This window comes from Cervus elaphus, chromosome 18 (genome assembly GCF_910594005.1).
Source record: "Cervus elaphus chromosome 18, mCerEla1.1, whole genome shotgun sequence".
NCBI classification, from domain to species: Eukaryota; Metazoa; Chordata; class Mammalia; order Artiodactyla; family Cervidae; genus Cervus; species Cervus elaphus.
The window spans coordinates 39,850,763-39,873,558 of NC_057832.1; the positions used below are offsets into that span (position 1 = coordinate 39,850,763).

The following is a 22,796-nucleotide window of genomic DNA, read 5'->3' on the forward strand; positions in this document are numbered from 1 at the left end:
TAGTAACCCACTCCAGCATTCCTGCCTGGAGAATCCCCAGGGACAGAGGTGCCTGGCAGGCTACATTCCATGGGGTTGCAAAGAGTCGGACACAACTGAACGACTAAGCACAGCACATTCTTCCCCAAGCAGCCTGTATCGATTCCATTTTGATGCATAAAGCTACGTCCTTTACAAATCAAAACTGTATCTTGGAGGTACAAATTCTGTACTGTGGTTCAGAGAGTAATAAGAGAACGCTTAAGGGCAATTTAAAATTAGCATGCCTACACTACTCCATCTGAATGGCTTTACATTACTGCACTGTTCCTAAACTGTTTTAAATCACGTAAGCATCTTACGATTCTCTGTCCCCATACACCTGATCAGATAGAAAATGCTGTGCTGAGGTTTCGCCTGACCACTGAGAATTCAGCTCTTTTATGGGTGGGAGGTCAGCAGTACATCAAAAGGAAGAACAAATAGCTTTTTAAAAAAAAACAAACAAAAAAAAAAACAAGTGGCCTTTTAAACACGGGATTATTAAAATGACAAATCATTGTGCAGGCCTTCTAAGATGTCATAAATGACTGCCCTCTGTGACCAGCTTCTGGGACTCTGGGCACATGTTTTAAGTCAGAGGATCAGATGAGTACACTTTGTGGCTGTGAGATCACCATCAGAAAAATTCCTGTGGGGAGGGAGGTGGGAGGGGACACATACGTCTATGGCCGATTCATACTGATGTATGGCAAAAACCATTATGATTTTGTAATTATCCTCCTTAAAATGAGTCCATAAATTTTTTAAAAAAAGATAAATTCCTTTCCTCATCCAGACAGCATGCTCATGCAATACATGAGAACATTTAGAATTATTTCCTTCTCTAAGGATCCCACAGGCACCCCAGTGCTAGAAGAGGGTAAAAAGATCACACCAACATTCAGGACCTCCCAGTCAGTCAGTTCAGTCACTCAGTCATGTCCGACTCTTTGCGACCCCATGGACTGCAGCACGCCTGGCTTCCCTGTCCATCACCAACTCCCACAGTCTTCTCAAACTCACGTCCATCACGTCGGTGATGCCATCCAACCATCTCCTCCTCTGTCGTCCCCTTCTCCTCCTGCCTTCAATCTTTCCCAGCATCAGGGTCTTTTCCAATGAGTCAGTTCTTCGACTCCCAGGCTCTCTACAAGAAAGCCGAGGCAGGCCCATCCTCCAGCTCCTGCCAGCTTCTCTGCTGAGCGCTCAGTAATGATTCCCTAGTCTTTATTGGGCATCATTCCTGTCACTCAATACAAAAGCACAAAGGCACAGTGGTCAGCCCAACAAGCACTAGAGCCCATGGGAGGTGTGATCACTGTCACAGGACATCAAATCTGACACACCGGTGAAGCTGCAGAAAAGCAGAGGCTAGGAAGAAGTCCACAGAGTTTAAACACATGTCTTGTCTCCGCCCTGCCTACCTCCCTTCACTCAGAACGCCGGCCTAAGCTGCTTTACTGAAGCCCCTTGAGCTCTGCACTTTGCAAGGGAGGGAAACTCTATCTGCTGCATGCGTGGGATTAAAACCCACTGCACACTGGGCGGAGCCTCCCTTCAGGGTGTGTTGGAGTGCTCCCCTTGCTCCTCTGTGCACAAGGTGGGGGTACAGGGAAGAGCCACATTAATTAACACCTGAAATGTCCACTAAGTGCTTTTATTCACAGTCACCTTGCCACCTGGTAGAATCATTCTCCACTCATTTAAAGACACTATAATATGCTCACCCTTAAACTATGATGAACATTTCCATCGAAAAATATCCTAACAAATCTTAATTTCCACTGCCAATTAGGAGGGCTTCTGAGATGGAGGGGAAAAAAAAAAAAAAAAACCTGATCATCTTACAAAAAGTAACTTGCCCTAATGGGTGCATAACAGCTCTGATATAATTGGTGGCTTACCTCCACCTGTATACGTGGTTAAATAGTATTAACACTACAGAAAATTAGCTTCATTATTTGACAGTAAAGTGTTCATTTCCAAGTACACATCCTGGGACATTTAAAATTTCCTAAGCAGGAATTGTTATGTTGTACCACCAGAACAACAGGTCTCAGGAAGGATACACCATCAAGATACATTTTCTGATGAAATTCACAAGGGGTTGGAAGCTCCTTCCAGAAGGGCTTAAAGACTGGAGAAACCCAAACCTCCTAGAGGCCTACGATACTGATTGTATGGTGAGAGCCAGTGGTTAACAGAAAAACAGTAACGAAGCCTGTCCCACCTCTTCTTGAGTTAGTTTTCCTTGTTTTTAATACCTCCCTTCATTGAAGAAGTTTAAAAACACTCCTCAAAAACATTCACAACAGTAGATTTTTCTCAAGTGTCCACTTTCAGGAAGCCCTTCAGAAATCATCAAATGGCCAAAGTGACCATGGGTGGCGCGATTGTGCGGCCAGACCCAGACAGGTGGCAGTGTCAGGGGCTCAGGTAACACCTTCCCCTTCAGGTCTGCCAACTCCTGGGGAGGCCCGGTCCCCAGGTGGAGAAAGGAGGTGAACGCCAGCCAGAGGTAAGGAGGAAGCAGCGAGCGAGGTGTTCACGGACGCAAGAAAAACCCCAAGCCTCACACAAAGCATCTTTCGGGATCTCAGGAGCTGCTTCCTTCCCTTTCTAAAACGTTTATTTTTCGCACATTGGAAAAAGTTTTTGCTGCTTACCTCTTAATAAAATCTGTGTATTCGTTACTAGAAAGTAGAGAGAAGCGCTTTTTACAAAGTCAAAAAGAAAACTGAAGCGAAGGCTATTTTCCCACCACCCGCTGTAACACTTGGAACCTTGATAATGAAAATTTTAAGAAAGACCTAGTTACAACTACAACGGGTAACTAGGGTGATGTTGTATATATGATTTGGATCTCGGGGCTCTTTGTTTTTGAACCTGGACTAATGACGGTGCCAGTTCCCCCAAACAGTTACAAGTTCCTTGAAAACAATTACAAAAGTTCTAGAACAAATACAAAAGCCATTCCTTATAAACTCCAAGTTATAACTTGGATAGTTATAAACTATCCAAGTTGAACTGCCTAATCCTCGAAGACTTTTTTTGTTTTGTTTTAGAAAATTACACTTAAACGTAACTCAACTCCGTACCAATCCCAGAGAGTGGGGTGCGCGCACCGAAAAAACTTCCCCCTCCCAGCCCCATGAGCACTGCAAACGCAGTCGCTGAGTCCCTGCGGCCTCGCCGCAGGCACTGCCCTCCAGTGCGTCCACTCCGGGGGCTCCTGGCCGCAGCAGCATGGCCTGCAAGCCCGGAGGTCCCACCCGAGACGGCAGTGAGCGCCCGCGTGGGGCGCACCCGGCCTCTCCGCGCCGGAGAACAGCCGTCATCCACCGCACACACCTGCGTGGCACGCCCGCTCCGCAACCAGGCAGCCGAGGGCCACGTTTCCAGCCCAAGGCGGGGCGCAGAGCCAGGCGCAAAGAGAAGCCAGACGTGGGCGCGTCCGGGCTGCGGCGGGCGGCCAGACCCTCACCTGTGAGCGAGTCGCCAACGCCATCCTTCCCCACGGGACTCCGGCCTCCTCCCAGCACGCGGCCACGGGAGCCTGGCTCTCCAGGGGCCCGGCGCACGGAGAACGCCCGCGGCCGCGCTGCACGCTCGCCCCGCCCGGAGCTCCGGCGGGCCGGGGGAGGGGCGCACTCGGCGCCCGGGACAGGGGGAGCGCCCCGCGCCGCTCACTCGCCCCGCCGCGCCCGCCCGCGAGCTTCCGCTTACACAACCCAAACTTCGCGACCGATGGATTTCGCTTCTCAGGCGGCGCAAGAAGGGCTGCAGCCGGGCACCGCCCGAGGTGGCTGCCAATCTGGGGGCGCCGGGCTCCCCCCTGCAGCGGAGGGAGGGAGTGGAGCGGTCCGGCCGGGTTTCGCGCGGGAGAAATGAGAGGGGGCAGTCCCGGCGCAGCCTCCAGCTGGCACGCCCGACTGCGGCGCCCGCCAGATCTTTGCAGGGTTTATTCCAGGTAGTGCCCTGGAGCGCAGAGCCTTTCAAGCAACGAGAGTCTCAGAGCAGGGAAAGCATTTTAGGGCTGCCTCAGAACTTGTTTTGTTTCGTAGTTGTAAAGGGGCGGGGTTCCGACGCCTCTCAAAACATTTGCTTCAGGGCTCACTTTGCAAAACTGGTAACCCAGGCCCCCAGGGTCGGGAACTGCAAACCTCCCGTGGAACTTCAGACGGCCTGTTCTATACCATTGTACATTGTACATGTAGGCCACTAGACAGTTTTACAGGTCAGGAAGACTGACAGATATTGGCTGAGCAATTACTACTGTGTGTCAGGCGCTGGGTTCACAAGCTGGGACAAAAAACAGGCCCCTGCTCTGTTGGAGTTTACAGGCAGGGAGCCAGCCACGGACATGATATAAATGTAGTAATGATGTAATTATAATTTGATTAATAATAATGAATTCACTTTAGTTATTATTAACCTTTACTTAATAATAATGGTGATAATTTCAGTAATAGTGATGCAAATAAATGTAAATGTGGAGTTACAATAGATGCCAGAAGGGAAAGGTAAGTGGTTCTATGGTGGTGTAAAACAGGGAGACTTAATTTAGCTAAGGTCTGGGAAGACTAGAGTTGAAGTATGAAGAGTGAAGAATTAAACTGGTAGATGTTTTGGAAGCCTTGAAATAGGTATGAGGGAAGGTGGTAGATAAATTGTCCTGAAGTCATAGCAGGTTTTGCTGCAAGCTTCCCTAAATAGTTGGCTCTACACATATTTTGTTTTAATGATATTTTTTGACCTTCCTACACTGTTGGTGGGAATGTAAATTGGTGCAGCCACTACAAACAGTGGTATGAAGTTTCCTTTGAAAACTAAAAATAGAATAACTATGATCCAGCAGTCCCATTCCTGGACATATATCTGGAGAAAATTCTAATTCAAAAAGATACATGCACCCCAGTGTTCACTGAAGCAGTATTTACAATAGTCAAGACATATAAGTAACCTAAATGTCCCTTGACAGATGAGTGGATAAAGATAATGTGGTATTTATATACAATGGAATAGTACTCAGCCATAAAAAGAATAAAATAATGCCATTTGCAGCAATATGGATGGACCTAGAGATTATCATACTAAGTGAAGTCAGACAAAGACAAATATCATGTTATCATTTATATGTGGAATCTTAAAAAATGATACAAATGAACTTATGTACAAGACAAACAGATTCACAAACAGAAAAACTTACAGTTACCAAGGGGGAAAGGGGGGGGATAAATTAGGAGGAGTTTAACAGATACACACTACTACATATAAAATATATAACCAACAAGGACCTACTGTATAGCACCGGGAACTGTATCCAGTATCTTGTAATACCCTATAATGGAAAAGAATCTGAAAAGATATGCAGACAGATTTAGATACAGATATACCTGAATCACTTTGCTGTAACCCTGAAACTAACACATCATAAATCAGCTGTACTTCAATTTTTAGTAAGGAAGGAAAAAATACTATATTGGGGGGGGGAGACCCACAACTTCCCAGACTGTAGAAATCCCCAAGTTGTTACTTTGTGATTTATCCTTTTTTACTTGGAATAATCACGTTTTTATATGCTAGTGCTAAGACTGAATCACATTTGTAATAGAAAATCTATGGACTTGAGGCAGCTACAGGTCTGTTGAGTCCATTAAGTTTCCAGGTGATTCTAATGAGAACCATTGCTCTAGTCTAGCTTGGCCTTTGCAAAGTGAGGTCTTAAGATCAACAGTGTCAGCATCACCTGAGCTCTGGCAAAGAAATCCAAATTAGTGGGCCTCACCTCAGACCTACTGTATTGCAAACTCTGGGGGTGGGGCCCAGCAACCTGAGTTATGCTCACCATCCAGGTGATTCTGATCCCTACTTAAAGAACCGCAATGGTTATAATCCAAGTCAACTGCTGGGTGACCTTAGAACTAATCATTGAGCTTCCTTTTTTTTTTAATCTGTAAAATGGGGATACTGCATATCTGCCTAATCCATGCAACAGTATTTCTACAAAAATGAACACATGTAGTATCAGATGTGATTGTATTTTGGAAAGGCTAGGGTGGTGGACAGTTGTGAATAGTATCAATAGTGATAATCCTGCCATTTATTGAGTACCATGTTCTAGGAACTATTTATGCAATATTTCACTCAGTCACCACTACAAACATCTGATGTACATAATCCTATCCTCATTTTTCAAATGAGAAAACTGAGGCTTTGGGGGCTGAAAAAAACTTGCTCAAGGTGACCTAGCAGAGCCAAGCTAGAACTCAGATGTCTCGAACTGCTGAGCTTTATATGCCTCTCTTTGCCTTTAGTCGGGTAGCCTGGTGCTCTGGAGAGGGTGAGTAATGGCAATAAAATAAATTTACATTTTAATTAAGAAAATAGGAATGAGGTTCCTTAGGTACTACCGTCCCAATCTACTGATTTACTGTGCCATGACTCTGGTTTATTCTCCCTATTTGTTTCTGAAAGTATTTTTTCATTGAAAGGTCACTTTTAGCAAGTTTTAGCAAAAATAATCAATGAGCAATCGATAATAAGAATTGGAGTTTTATTTGAGTCAAACTGAACACTACAGCCCAGAAGCTCACTTCCCAGATTACTCTGAGAAATTGCTCTGGAGAAGCAGGGATTTTTTCAGTCAGTCAGTTCAGTTGCTCAGTCGTGTCCAACTTTTTGCGACCCCATGAATCGCAGCATGCCAGGCCTCCCTGTCCATCACAAATTCCCGGAGTTTACTCAAACACATGTCCATCAAGTCGGTGATGCCATCCAGCCATCTCATCCTCTGTCATCCCCTTCTCCTCCTGCCCCCAATCCCTCCCAGCATCAGGGTCTTTTCCAATGTGTCAGCTCTTCACATCAGGTGGCCAAAGTATTGGAGTTTCAGCTTCAGCATCAGTCCCTCCAATGAACACCCAGGACTGATCTCCTATAGGATGGACTGGTTGGATCTCCTTGCAGTCCAAGGGACTCTCAAGAGTCTTCTCCAACACCACAGTTCAAAAGCATCAATTCTTCGGCGCTCAGCTTTCTTCACAGTCCAACTCTCACATCCATACATGACCACTGGAAAAACCATAGCCTTGACTAGATGGACCTTTGTTAGCAAAGTAATGTCTCTGCTTTTTAATATGCTGTCTAGGTTGGTCATAGCTTTTCTTCCAAGGAGTAAGCGTCTTTTAATTTCATGGCTGCAGTCACCATCTGCAGTGATTTTGGAGCCCCCAAAAATAAAGTCTGACACTGTTTCCACTGTTTCCCCATCTATTTGCCATGAAGTGATGGGACCAGATGCCATGATCTTAGTTTTCTGAATGTTGAACTTTACGCCAATTTTTTCACTCTCCTCTTTCACTTTCATCAAGAGGCTTTTTAGTTCCTCTTCACTTTCTGTCATAGGGTTGGTGTCATCTGCATATCTGAGATTACTGATATTTCTCCCAGCAATCTTGATTCCAGCTTATGCTTCATCCAGCCCAGCGTTTCTCATGATGTACTCTGCATATAAGTTAAATAAGCAGGGTGACAATACACAGCCTTGACGTACTCCTTTTCCTATTTGGAACCAGTCTGTTGTTCCATGTCCAGTTCTAACTGTTGCTTCCTGACCTGCATATAGGTTTCTCAAGAGACAGGTCAGATGGTCTGGTATGCCCATCTCTTTCAGAATTTTCCACAGTTTATTGTGATCCACACAGTCAAAGGCTTTGGCATAGTCAATAAAGCATAAATAGACATTTTTCTGGAACTCTCTTGCTTTTTTGATGATGCAGTGAATGTTGGCAATTTGATCTCTGGTTCCTCTGCCTTTTCTAAATCCAGCTTGAACATCTGGAAGTTCACGGTTCACGTATTGCTGAAGCCTGGCTTGGAGAATTTTGAGCATTACTTTACTAGCATGTGAGATGAGTGCAATTGTGCGGTAGTTTGAGCATTCTTTGGGATTGCCTTTCTTTGGGACCAGAATGAAAACTGACCTTTTCCAGTCCTGTGGCCACTGCTGAGTTTTCCAAATTTGCTGGCATAGTGTGTGCAGCACTTTCACAGCATCATCTTTTAGGATTTGAAATAGCTCAACTGGAATTCCATCACCTCCACTAGCTTTGTTCTTAGTGATGCTTTCTAAGGGACTTTTTGGTCAGTTTTAAATCTTGTCAGGACAATGAACAAACTTTAAGTAAGTCAGGAACATATCTCTTCAAGGTTTCAAATAAACCAGACCAGCATGTCCACATATACAGCACGCACAGGCTGACCTTGGCACCTAAGAAGGAAGTCTCTATCAAGTGAGTACTAGCATTGGCATTCCAGGATGAAGGGCATTTAATCCTTATTTTTAACATGGGCATTCTTTACTTAAGGTCAAGTTGTCCTTTTCTTTGATAATTTAAATAGTTACAATCTATGTTTGATAGGCCACAAACAGGCTGTTTTAATTAGCATAAAATTCAAGTTAACTCATTTATAAGCCAGAATGACTTCCCCATACCTCAATATGTGAAAATTTCTTTCATCACAAATATTCCTGCACTCTTTTCAAGAGTCTTCTTCCCCTCACCCCACCCCACCCACCTTGTCTCCCTTTTCCAAAGTCCACACATGGTCAGGACTTTAGTGTGGCTAAATTGTCCCATGTGGTTACTCTTAGCTGATAATCTGATTACCGTGTCTTTCATGGCTTTTGACAGTGACCTACATATCACGTCTGGATTCTTCTACAACTGTTGAGTCCAAATGAGTTCCTGACCTTGCTAACTGGAGCCCAGCCCTGGAAAATCTCTGACAGCATAAAATTCAAAGTCTCATTTTAAGACTTAAATAATGAAAACAATAACCACAAATTCCCAGGTGGGTTCAGGAGACAGAATGCAACAGGACCTTTCTGACAGTTATTTCCAAAGTAAATCGCAACTGTCTATGAAATGGACAAGAGGCCATGTACTCTGAAAACACTTTGAATACGGCCTGTTACAGAATGTCATTTTGCAAGCATAGCCTTACCACACTCTACTAGTGAATAGAATATGCACTGTTTCAATCAGACTCTGACCAAAGAAGCTGAAATGTATTTTGAGGGAACTTTTTTGTTTGTTTGTTTTTAAAGAAAAGTAACATACCAGCCCCCTTGTCTCTTTTCTACAATTGGTCCCTCTCCATCTTTCCTCTCCACTTTCTTCCTAAACTCTCCAAATTGTCAGGCACTTTATCTACCAGAGTTTACAGTCCTCTATAGGGCTCAAGAAAGGCTGAGAGGATTTCTTATGTAAAGAGAAATCATTTTTGCAATTCCTTAGCAAAGTTCAGAGATGTGATGGCCAGAAGCTATTATACTTGATTCTCAAAATACACTTACCCCATTGGTAGAAGAAAAGCAAAGCAATCAAACAAACAGAAACCAAGACAACAACAATAATAAGCTGTGGAGATCTACTTTTTCAGAAACTGCTCATGTTCTGTAGACTATTAATGCCTGGAATGTACTCAGGGCCTAAAAATCATGTTCTAAGAAAAGGTGAAAAAGTGTCTTTATTACAGTCAAAAAGGGGAATTCAGCCACAAGGTAGAAACTGAAGAGGAAGGCAATCCAAGCAGACCATTTACTTGGCATCATAAATTTGTCTTTTGCTTTCTACTACTCCCATTAACGGGGAAAAAAGGCATCTGCTATATGACCCAGGGCTCAAATCGGGGTCGATAACAACCGAGAGGGGTGGAATAGTGAGGGAGGTGGGAGGGATGTTCAAGTGGGAGGGAACATGGGTAAACTTATGGCTGATTCATGTTGATAGAAACCAACGCAGTACTGTAAAGCAATTATCCTTCACTTAAAAAATCAATCAAAAAGAAAAAAAGGGGGGCAAACTAAACTACTGAAATACATTAGGCAAAAGTCACAGGCTAAGATCAGCAGTTTTGAAGTTTATTAACTTCTGGGTAAAACTGTAAGTGCTTCAAAGTGTTTAAATGTCTTTAACCCTCATCAGATCTTTTAACTAAAACCCTGGAATTGAGCCAAGTCCTTTGTGCTAATAGCCCCTGCTCCAGCATCCTGACTGCCCAACAAGGCTGCTGAGCAACCCCATTCTAGATCTCAGCAGGCATCTGGTCACTGGAGATCTCCAACAACCACTCCCTCTCCCACTTAAAGCTTCAAACAAACACTGAGATGATTGTAGGTTCACATTGATGGGGTTCACAACAGACTATCCCAAATATGACACTGAGGCATATTGATTATTTTGAATTAAAGTTATTTGAGAAAGAGCCGGTCCAAGAACATGCTGACCCTCATTTGCTCCCCTGAGAGCAGAAAACAAAACTCCCACAGGAAGGAGTCCTCCCCACTCAAAGGAGGGAAGGCATCTTACACAGAGATAGGGAAAGGGCAGAGGAAGCTGTGTAAACAAACTCTTGTTACTTCTTCATTAATCTGCTACTATAAGCCCAAACCCTTTTGTCAAATCTTCATAACTGGATTCTTCACCTAAAAAGGTACATACTGGCCTGCTTCAGTCACTTCTGATGTGCCATACCCATGAGACCTACATACCTAAAAAATTAAATTTGGGTTTTTGTTCTCCTGTTAATCTGTCTTCTGTCAATTTAATTTTTATACCAGCCAAAAGAACCAAAACCAACAGAAGGGAAATTTCCCCTCCCTACAACATGCAGTTGTAAGAAATAATTCAGAGAGATTCTATGTACCTTTTGCCCAGATTCTCCCAACAGTAACATTCTGAGAAACTATAGTACACTGTCCCATCCCGGATACAGATATCAATATAGTTCACCAATCCAATTCAGATTTCCCCAGCTTGACCTGCACATGTGTGTGTGTATATGTTTAGACCTATACAGTTTTATCTCATGTACAGATTTGTGCATCCACCACCACCACAGTTAAAATACTGAATACTTCTAACACCACAAGGATCCTTTTATAACCAGGTCCTCCTCACGCCCACCTATCCCCAACCCATACCCTGACTTCCTTTCCCTGATAACCACTAATCTATTCTCCATTTCTAAAATTTTTTTTTTTTAATTTTTTTATTAGTTGGAGGCTAATCACAACATTTCAGTGGGTTTTGTCATACATTGACATGAATCAGCCATAGATTTACACTTATTCCCCATCCCGATCCCCCCTCCCATCTCCCTCTCCACCCGATTCCTCTGGGTCTTCCCAGTGCACCAGGCCGGAGCACTTGTCTCATGCATCCCACCTGGGCTGGTGATCTGTTTCACCATAGATAGTATACATGCTGTTCCTTTGAAACATCCCACCCTCACCTTCTCCCATAGAGTTCAAAAGTCTGTTCTGTATTTCTGTGTCTCTTTTTCTGTTTTGCATATAGGGTTATCGTTACCATCTTTCTAAATTTCATATATATGTGTTAGTATGCTGTAATGTTCTTTATCTATAATTTCAAAAATGTTACATAACCTTTTGGAGAACAGTATGTCAGCTTTTGCAATTAGCTTTTCAAATTCAGCACAGTTCTCTGGGGATTCATCCAAACAGTGGTAGCTATGAAATAGTCTGCTCCTTTTTATTTCTGAGTAGTAGCCTATGGTATGTACATACCATGGGTTCTAACCACTCACCTGTGGAAAGACATCTGGGCTGACTTTAGTTTGCAGCTGTCACAGATAAGGCTGCTATGAACATTTATGTGAATGCAGCTTTCATCTCTCTGGAATAAATGCCCAAGAGTACTCTCACTGGGTCTTGTTGGTACTTACGAGTTTAGTTTCATATGAAACTGACAGACTTTTCCAGACCAGCTATACCACTTCAGTTTCCTGCCAGCACTGGGTTGAACGATCCAATTTCCTCTCCAGGATCCAATACCCTGTTCCAAATGCATCTTCTGCATTTGGTGTTGTCACTTTTATTTTTTTTTATTTTAGCCATTCTGGGAGGTGTATAGTGATGTCTTGCTGTGGTTTTAATTTGCATTTCCCTGATGGCTAATGATATTGAACATGTTTTATGTATTTATTTGTCATCTTTATATCCTCTTTGATAAAGTGTCAGTTTGTGTCTTTTGCCCATTCTCTAGACTTTTTTTTTTTTTTTACTGTTGAGTTGTGAGATTCATTTTATGTTTTAGATACTAGTCTTTTATCAGATATGTGGTTTGCAAATATTTTCTGCCAGTCTCTATCTTTCCATTCTCTTCACATATGATTTCACAGAGCAAAAGTTTGTTTTGATGAGATTTATCACTTTTTTCCTAAAACATTCATAATTCTACATTTTACATGTCAGTCTGCAAATCCATTTTGCATTCATTTTTGTATAAGGTCTGGGATTTAGCTCAAAGCTCATTTTCATCCTCCTAGAATCCCAGGGATGGGGTAGCCTGGTGGGCTGCCATCTATGGGGTCGCACAGAGTCGGACACGACTGGAGCGACTTAGCAGCAGCAGCAGCAGCATACTACTCAATAGCTTAAGCACAATTTGATGAAAAGGATATCTCTCTTCCACTGAATAGCTTTTTCATCTTTGTCAAAAGTCAGTTGAGCATGCATGTGTCAGTCTATTTATGGTTCTTTATTCTGTTCCATTGAGATCTCTCTACCAATGTCACACTATATACTCAAGCATATAGTAAAGGCCTTAGTATCAAGAGTGATTCCTCCCATTGTATTTATCTTTGTCAAGACTGCTTTAACTAATCTAAGGTCTGTGCCTTTCCATATAAATTTTAAAATAAGCTTACCTATATCAACATAAAATGTTGCTAGAATTTTGATAGGATATGCACTAAACCTATAGATTCATTAGGGGAGAACTGATATGGTAACCAAGCAGGCTGGTTTAAGAGTTAAGGATTAGGAAATGAGAAGTAGAAGAAACAAAGACTAACCGTTGAGCAGGGGAAATGGCAACAATTTAGACTGTAAACCAGTCACACAGCAGAGTCACCAAACTCCCAGGTCCCTGAATGATAATGGATAAAGATCAGATACACATTCCTAAGCTGTTTTTACAGGAATCAGGAAGCAGACCTCCACAAGTGAAAACTGCTGGCCACATGCACGGAGACACTAGACTGGCTGAAAACAGAAGACTGGTGATGCTTGAGACTCCACCTTGATGCCAGCCAACCTGAGGATTATGCACGAGGTGACCATGTACTCTGCAGCCCCCTCCTTTACACTGCCTTTAAAATCTCTGTCTCCCAATTGGCAACTTGGAGATGGTCTTGGGACATTAGTCCACCGTCTCCCCAGGTTGCTGGCCTCCTGAATACAGTAACTTTTCCTTTTCCACCAACACTTGTCTCTTGAGTATTGGCCTTGAGCAGTGAGCAGCTGAGCTTGGCTTCAGTACCAGCCTCATCCAATTACAGTATCTTCAATATGTTGGCTCTTCCTGTCCATGATCAAGTTTCATCTCTCCATTTACTTGTCTTCTTTTGATTTCTTCCATCAGCATTTTGTAATTTTCAGCATATAGATCCTGTACATATTTTTAAGTGTATACCTAAGTATTTTCCTTGTAGCAACTCTAAATAGTATTTACAAGTGGTTTTTAATTTCAGCTTCCGTATGTTCACTGCTACCAATAAATGCAATTGATTTTTGTATGTTGCTCTGTTATTTCTGTTGTTTAAAACTACCCAGGCTATAGTATTTCACAATAGCAGACTGAGCTAACACTGGATATGTCCCAGGGACACTCTAGGAACAACAAGCTTCTACTGCACGTGGCCAGCCCACACTACCATGAAAAATCAATGGTGGTATATCTTGTTATAAGGAGTAAAAAAAGAAATCAAAAGAAGTGTGATTCACTTTCTATATGCTCAATTGTACTATCAGCAGTCGGAGGGATTGCCAGGATTTCCATAACACGCCATGACAAGAAAGTGAGACACTCTTCCTTGATCAGAGAATGCCACCAATAGGGGCAGTGTGGAGCCCAGAAGGAAAGAGGTTTACCTAGCCTGTCAAGCCGGGAGACCCCTCGGGTGGTAGTTTTCATGGCAGTGTGCCTAAGAACCACCCGAGACACTTGTTCAAAAGGCAGACGTCAGCCCGACCCTTTAAGATTTAGATTCAGTAGGTCTGGCATTAGGCTAACCAACCACCTCTGATTTGTCCAGGACTATCCTGGTTTTAACATTAATATCATACTATTTGGGACACCTCTCAGTTTTGGGTCTCCCTACTTGTGTAGACCAGGAATCTGCATATTTAACAAGAATTCTAGTGGTTTTGGTACATAAAACCCACAGACTATACTTTGAGAAACGCTGACCTAATTTTTACCAGGTAGGAGAAGATGTCATTAAAGTGCACCTATGGCCATAAAATGATTGAAATAATGTCATCTGTAGAGATTATCATATTAAGTGAAGTCTGTCAGAAAGAGAAAGACAAATATTGTATCACTTACATGTGGAATCTAAAAAATGGTACAAATGAACCTACCTACGAAACAGAAATAGACTCACGAACACAGAAAAGAAACACAGAACACAGAAAAGTATGATTGCCAAAGGGGAGAGGGGTGGGAGAAATAAGGAGTTTGGGATCAACATATACACACCATTATATGTAAAACAAACAACAAGGACCTACTATATAGGACAGGAAACTATACTCAATATCTAGTAGTATCTATAATGGAAAAGAATCTTTAAAAGAATATATATTATATATGTGTGTGTATATAATATATATATAATTGAATTACTTTGTTTACACAACACCTGAAATCAACACAACACTGTAAATCAACTATATTTCAATAATTCTTTTTTAAATTTTAAAAAATAAAGTGACCTGTGAAAAGAATTTGCTGGATTTTAAATACACTTTTGAGCTTAAATCATGGAGAGTAAGATCTCAAGTTAAACATTTAAGTGTAAAAAATCCAGCTGACTTTAGTACCCAATTCCCCTCTTCCTGCAGTGTTCTGTCCCTCACGTTCACTGGTTAATTTCACTTCTGAACCACTGCCTTGGTCTCTACCCTTATTCCTACCACCATTCTTGCTGACATCAACATCCAAGTATTCTGCTCCTTCACATCCTCACATCCTGTGTCTATCAGAGTCTGGTCAGGAAATGGGAACCACGCCAGTTATCTGACAGAGAGAATTCCATATGAAGAGTTGTTAGCTAAGTGTAGAATTTTTAACAAGGAAACTGGAAAGGAGACAAGAGAATACTAAGGTATCACAGAGACCTCAATTGCAAGAGGCAGCTACCATCCCTAGGGCAGAGTGGAGACAAGGGATCGGCTAGGATTGTAAGAGATTAGGCCCAAAGAGGAAGGCCTCAAGAGTTGAAGCCACACCTCCGAAGAGCAGTGTTGCTTGGCTGAGGCCAGTGTGTCTGAGCTGCGCTCAGTAAAGCTGGTTCCTCAAGTGCAGGAAACACTCAAACTGAACTCCGCTACTACTATGGGAAGGAACTGCTGCCTGCGTGAAGAAACACTGTTGCCATAATAGTGATGGAAACAGGAAGAAGCAAGCCCCTTATTCCCCGCCCCACCCCCCAGTCTTACTCTCTCTCTCTAGACTCCTCTCTTGGCAGAGCCTTCAGTTCAGTTCAGTCACTCAGTCATGTCTGACTCTTTGCACCCCATGAACTGCAGCGCACCAGGCCTCCCTGTCCATCACCAACTCCCGGAGCCCACCCAAACTCATGTCCATTAAATCAGTGATACCATCCAACCATCTCATCCTCTGTCGTCCCCTTCTCCTCCTGCCCTCAATCTTTCCCAGTATCAGGGTCTTTTCAAATGAGTCAGCTCTTTGCATCAGGTGGCCAAAGTATTGGAGTTTCAGCTTCAACATCAGTCCTTCCAATGAACAGTCAGGACTGATTTCTTTTAGAATGGACTGGTTGGATCTCCTTGCAGTCCAAGGGACTCTCAAGAGTCTTCTCCAACACCACATTTCAAAGGCATTAATTCTTCTGCGCTCAGCTTTCTTTATAGTCCAACTCTCACATGCATACATGACTACTGCAAAAACCATAGCCTCGACTAGAAAGACCTTTGTTGGCAAAGTAATGTCTCTTGATTTTTAATAAGCTGTCTAGGTCAGTCATAACTTTTCTTCCATGGAATAAGTGTCGTTTAATTTCATAACTGCAGTCACCATCTGCAGTGATTTTGGAGCCCCCAAAAATAAAGTCTGTCACTGTTTCCACTGTTTCTCCATCTATTTGCCATGAAGTGATGGGACCAGATGCCATGATTTTAGTTTTCTGAATATTGAGCTTTTTTTTTTTTTGAATATTGAGCTTTAAGCCAACTTTTTCACTCTCCTCTTTCACTTTCAAAGAGGCTCTTTAGTTCTTCTTCAATTTCTGCCTTAAGGGTGGTGTCATCTGCATATCTGAGGTTATTGATATTTGTCCCGGAAATCTTGATTACAGCTTATGCTTCATCCAGCCCAGCACTTCTCATGACGTACTCTGCATGTAAGTTAAGTAAGCAGGGTGACAATATACAGCCTTGATGTACTCCTTTCCCTATTTGGTACCAGTCTGTTGTTCCATGTCCAGTTCTAACTGTTGGCAGAGTGTAACAGGGAGCTATTTGGCAGAGCAAAAATGATTTCTAAAGTCCCAGCCCTAGCATCCTAGGGAAAGTACATAAGGTGAGTCTGGAGCTAAAAGGCAGTGGCTTAATAACTGTGCACAGGCAGTGGCTTAATAACTGTGCATCTCCACGACACTTCCTTTCACCTCACCTTGGTCACTCTTTCCCACAATCATACACTTGAGCTTGTCATCACAAATACCAGCATCACATCTGAAATAATAATTCCAAGCATCTCACCCTCTGACAATTACCTCCAACACCTAGAGCTCACCAGCTCTAATACTCCTTTCTCAGCATCACTTTGACCTCTTGAAACCTTCAATCTATTGGCCCTGATAGGGCTGTCACCATCCATCTTCCTATGGGCTCACTTTCCTCCTTATACAGCCTGGATTCCACGACATGTTAGTCACCTCCTTACCTTTGACTTCCTGGATTTTCTCTCCTGTGTCCTACTTGCCCATTGAAACGTCATCCCTAATAAAGTGCAAACATCCCACTACTTCATGCCTGCATGAAAGTAGCTGAATATTATCTAGTTTCACTTTAATTCCACAACCATAAATTTCAAACAGCTTCTCAATATTTCTCAACCATCTGATCTTATCTTCCTGGTATGTTCACTTCCCTCCCTTCCCAAATACTAGTTCACACTTAGAACTTCTCTTTCTCCTGCAGTCTCATTCCTGCTATGCCCCGTCACTGTCAGCTAATGACCTTTTCTCACATTAAATGACAAAAAATATATAAACAATTATATGACGGCTCCCACAGATAGACCAACCTAGTGTATCTGAGCCTAAAGTGTGAGACATGACCCTGATTCTATCAAAGATCAGCCCCTCTGCTTGGGCCCTGGTGTTCATCTCTTCTCTTCTCTTCTCCCCCAGGACTCCATTTCTACAATTCTCCCCTCACCTCCAATAATCAATTTCTCTCTAGAATCTAAGTGGACTGAAACAGCCACATAACTGCAAGAAAGAAGAGGGGAGGGAGGGAAAGAAGAAGGAAGGGAAGGAGGGAAAAACAGAGAGGGAGGAAGGATGGCTACAGGGAGGGAGGGAGAGAAAAAGGAAGAAAGGATGGAAAGAAGGAAGGAAAACCTTCCTTGAGCCCACAGTCCCCCTTCCAGACCCTATTTGTCCTTGACAACAAAGCATTCCGTCAGGGTGGCCTGTAGTAGGTAGTCCTAGTCCTACTCATTCAGGAACCCAAGTTAATTGGGCTTCAGTCAACATTAACAAGGTTATCCATGTTGTCGATAAGACGGTCATTTCTTGTCTTTATCATTCACAGCCTCTCAACAGCAATGGGCTCAACTGGCCACATTTCCTCTCTCTTTTCTGAAATACCATCTTCTCTGGTTCTTCTATCTCCTTGGCAACTCCTGCTCAGTCTCCTTTGCTGTCTCTGCTTCTCCAGTTTGACCTCTAAACGCTGGAATGCCCACAGTTGAATCCTGGGACCACTTTCCTGACTGATTTAATTTCTTTCTCTAATCAACCTCATCCACTGGCTCCCAATACTTAATCATCTGGTTTTTCATCTCCCCTTGGATTTTTTTTCAAATTTCATTTCCCAATTGTCTCTTGCTAGTATACAGAAGTGCAGATGATTTTTGTGTATTGACTCTACCATGAAATCTTGTTAAACTCACTAGTTGTAGGAATTTTTGTAAAATGTTGTTAGCTGTTCTATCTATACAATCATGGCATCTATAGATAACCACACATTTGTTCTTTCTTACTAATCTTTATGATATACCTGATAAATAATAACCAAATGGAAGCTGCTGCTGCTAAGTCGCTTCAGTCGTGTCTGACTCTGTGCGACCCCATGGACAGCAGCCCACTAGGCTCCTGTGTCCACAGGAATCTCCAGGCAAGAATACTGGAGTGGGCTGCCATTTCCTTCTCCAATGGAAGTGAATATAGCATTATTAATAAAGGATAAAAAGCACTGTATTAATTTGCCAGGGCTTCCATAACAAAATACCACAGACTGGCTACCAAACAGCAGAAAGTCATTTTCTCACAGTTCTGGAGACTAAAAGTCCATGACTAAGCTGTCAACAGGCTTGGGTTCTCCTAAGACCGCTCTCTTAGATTTGCAGATGATCACCTTCTCACTGAGTTTTCACATGGTCTTCCTCTGTGCACGGACATGTCTGCCTCCCAAACTCCTCGTTTTATAAGGGTACCAGTCCTGTTAGATTAGGACCCACCCATATAACCTCAGTTTACCTCAATTAACTTTTTAACGGCCCTACCTCCAGAAGGTTATATTTTGAGGTACTGTGGGTTAGGATTTCAATAGATGGGGACAATTCAGTGCATAACAAGTACTGCAGGGATTAAGAGAGACTGTATAGTAAACAGAATAGTCCCTCGAGAATTTATAATAATTATGTGCTTTTGTGTATCTGTCAAAATAATCTTAAATATATAAAAATGTTAAGAATTATAAAGATAAATTAAGAAATCCTTACTGATACTAATAGGCAATAATGAAATGAGGTATTTGCAGGGTCAAAATCACATCTATCATGTTCTCTAATCTCAATGCAAAAACAAATTAGAAATCAACAATACAAAGATAAAGAAACCAAGAATAGAAAAAATTTATTTTGAACTTGTGAGTTCAAACGAAAGAGAATATAAAATATGAAATACCAATAAAAATATCCAGAGCACTGTCAATCACAACTTGGGGGATGCAACTACAGACAAATTTGGTGAATATGTACATCCTAAAAATGCATTAGAATTCAAGACATATTGAACACAGATGAGCTAAGAATTCAAGTTTCAAAAAAAGAAAACGAAGAGAGTGAATTCAAGAATTCAAATAGAAGGAAGGAAATAATAAAAATAACTAATAAAGTGAACAAGAAAGCCAACATAGAAACATCAAGCTGATTCCTGGAAAAGATACATAACTTATACAAGCCTCCACAAGACTGATGCCAACAAGAGAGAAAAGGCACTAATAAACACTGCATACAAAAAAGAAATGGATTTTCCTGAGCCCGACATTTTAAAGCATTTCCTTAAATAGAAGCAGCAAACAGTGAACTTGAGCAAGTTTTTCCTGAAGAGTACCGTGGAAAGGTCAGCAGAAAAGCATGAAATTAGACTTCACAGTTGCCCTGGACTGTCATCAGTGTTTCTGATCCTACACAAATTCTTCTAGGAGTTCCAGGATTAGGGGAAGCTGCTCTAAGATTGACTGTATCTGCTCTTGTCCTATCTGATCACTTTCTTTTGGCTAGGATTTTGGAAAATAAATTGATAATTTACTCTCTGTGTGTGTCTGTGTGTATGGTGTGTGTGTCTGTGTGTGTCTGTATATGTCTGTGTGTATGGTGTGTGTGTCTCTGTGTATGTGGTGAGTGTGTGTACAGTGTGTGTCTGTGTGAAGGGTGTGTGTGTGTGTCGTGTGTGTCTGTGTGTATGGTGTGTGTGTCTGTGTGTGTCTGTACATTGTGTGTGTCTATATATGTCTGTGTGTGTGGTGTGTGTCTGTGTGTACTGTGTGTGTCTGTGTGTATGGTGTGTGTGTCTGTGTGTGTCTGTACATTGTGTGTGTCTGTATATGTCTGTGTGTGTGGTGTGTGTCTGTGTGTACTGTGTGTGTCTGTGTGTGTGGTGTGTGTGTCTGTGTGTATGATGTGTCTCTGTGTATGTGGTGAGTGTGTGTGCAGTGTGTGTCTGTGTGAAGGGTGTGTGTCTGTGTGTTTTGGGTGTATGTTTCCCCCTAGTCTGCAGTTCAGGAAATCTGGTATCATACCTGGGACTGGTCTCACTCCCACCCCTCATTTCTCCTTGGTTATATTTAGAACCAAAGCAGAGAATGCTTAGGACTCCTGGGGAGAGACAGAACAGCCTTGGTGCCCACAAGGAGTGTTGTGTAAGTGTTTTCCCAAACTCCCAACTGTCTCTGCCCAGTGATTAAAGAGATTTGAGCTGAGGGCAAGGTGACCCCAGACATGGTTCCCTGGTTTCTCAGAAACACACAGCTGAGGCGGTCTGGGTAACCAAGAATCTCTGAAGTCGGTGAAGGCATAAAGTTTGGGCCATGGACCAGTGGTCTTAACCAGTGTCTGACACCAGAAGCCAAAACAGAAAGAAAAACTGAGGGACCAAGGGCTCCTCAAGCCCACCAGACTTCTGTTTGGAGACGGCCAGGCAGAAGTTGGATCATGCCTGATGGGTTTTTACATGGTAGGGGGTGCAAATGGATCTGAGAGATGTTTTAATGGATGTGACTCTACCTGCATAACCAATTTTAAAAAACAGGGGTAGATTACAAATGAAGAATAAAATCTTTTGACTATTGTATTTTTCCTTAAAAAATTAATCACATATATAATACACAAATACAGTCTCCTGAAATACTCAAAATATAAAGACATAAAGAGAAAAAAAACACCTTAATGTTCCTCTTCAGTCCTGTCACCCCAACACATATCAACTCCCAAAGGGGATCTTGAGCCAGTGGTGTGTGTCTGCCTCGTTCTTTTGAGTGCATTTACATATGTGGTACATGATTACTTTTAAGTAGAGTTCCTGTTTTAATGTTTGTGAGTCAACCTCCTGTCCTTTTCAGATTAGAACCTCTGTGCATGTGTGTTAGCTGCTCAGTCATGTCCAACTCTTTGCCGCCCATGGACTGTGGCTCACCTGGCTCCTCTGTCCATGGGATTCTCCAGGGAAGAATACTAGAGTGGGTTGGCATTCCCTTCTTCAGATCTTCCCAACTCAGGGATCGAACCCAGGTCTTCAGCCCTGCAGACAGATTCTTTACCGTCTGAGCCACCAGGGAAGACCCTAGCCACCTGTCCTTTTCAGATTAGAACCTCTAGCTTCAGAAAAAAGGGTAGAACCCTTGGAACTGTATGACTTGGTGAAGCTGCTGTTGTTGTTCAGTTGCTAAGTCATGTCTGACTCTCTGTGACCCCATGAACTGCAGCAGGCCAGGCTTGCATCTCCTTCACTATCTCCCAGAGTTTCCTCAAACTCAGGTCTACTGAGTCAGTGATGCCATCCAACCATCTCATCCCTCGTTTCCCCCTTCTCCTCCTGCCCTCAATTTTCCCCAGCATCAGGGTTTTTTTTCCAATGAGTCTGCTCTTCTTTTAGGATTGACTGCTTTGATCTGCTTGCAGTCCAAGGGACTCTCAAGAGTCTTCTTTAGCACCACAGTTTGAAAGCATCAATTCTTCGGTGCTCAGTCTTTTTTATGGTCCAACTCTCACATCTGTACGTGACTACTTGAAAAACCATAGCTTTGACTCTACGGACCTTTGTTGGCAAAGTAACATCTCTGCTTTTTAATATGTTGTCCAGGGTTGTCATAGCTTTTCTTCCAAGGTGCAAGCATATTTTAATTTTATGGCTACAGTGATTTTGGATCCCAAGAAAAGAAAATCTGTCACTGTTTCCACTTTTTTCCCATCTATTTGCCATGAAGAGATGGGTCTGGATGCCATGATGGTGAAGCTGATTGAAGCTTATAAACAGAGGTCAGGGGACAGAGTCTCAGAAGCACTTCTTTATTTGGAAGAGGTGCCCGCTTTCTCAGTGGAAAATTAAAAATTCAGTACTATTTTGGCAACTTCCTATGAGTCTTTAATTACTTCAAATCATGAAAAATAATGCTACTTTTTAAAAGCCAGCATGTGGTTCAACATATTTCCTTTTCCCTGGCTCTGCAATCACGGCAGTGCATGTGAAGATGGAATTTCCATCAGCCTTGGTAACTGTGATGAGCAGAACTCTATGCCCATCCACAAGAGATCTGTAGCATATGTGAAAAATATGACTCGCTGGGGTAAGCAAAACACAACAAAAGGAACAACAGACAAACAATTAGAGAGACCGTGGCTTCCATCATGGTCTCTCTCTTTCGGATCACTTACTCTGAGGGGGGCTTCCTCACTTTGTGAGGACGCTCAGGCAGCTTATGAAGAGGCACCGTGGTGAAGAACTGAAGTATGTGGCCAACAGCCTGCATGGGACAGAGACCCGCCAGCAGCCACAACAGTGAGCCAGGAGCGGGTCTTCCTGGAGCTAAGCCTCCAGGTCACGGCAGCCTTAGGGGAGAGCTAGGGCCACAGCAACCTCCCAGCTGAGCCATTCCCAGCTTCCTGACCCTCAGAAAAGGCATGAGGGAATAAATGTTTGCTATTTAA

General features: G+C 42.7%; 1 protein-coding gene across 4 annotated transcripts in view; it reads right to left on the reverse strand.

Moving 5' to 3' along the window:
* CDCA7L (cell division cycle associated 7 like) overlaps positions 1-3,719 on the reverse strand; it is a 45,413-nt gene extending 41,694 nt beyond the window's left edge. The window contains exon 1 of one of the 4 annotated variants that reach the window (XM_043872244.1): positions 3,506-3,719. In XM_043872244.1, coding sequence (XP_043728179.1) covers positions 3,506-3,529 — 24 coding nt within the window. In that variant the 5' untranslated portion in view covers positions 3,530-3,719. The remainder of the gene's footprint in view (positions 1-3,505) is intronic. The other 3 variants (XM_043872243.1, XM_043872242.1, XM_043872241.1) reach the window with 3 other exon arrangements.
* Between the last annotated feature and the right edge of the window lie 19,077 nt (positions 3,720-22,796).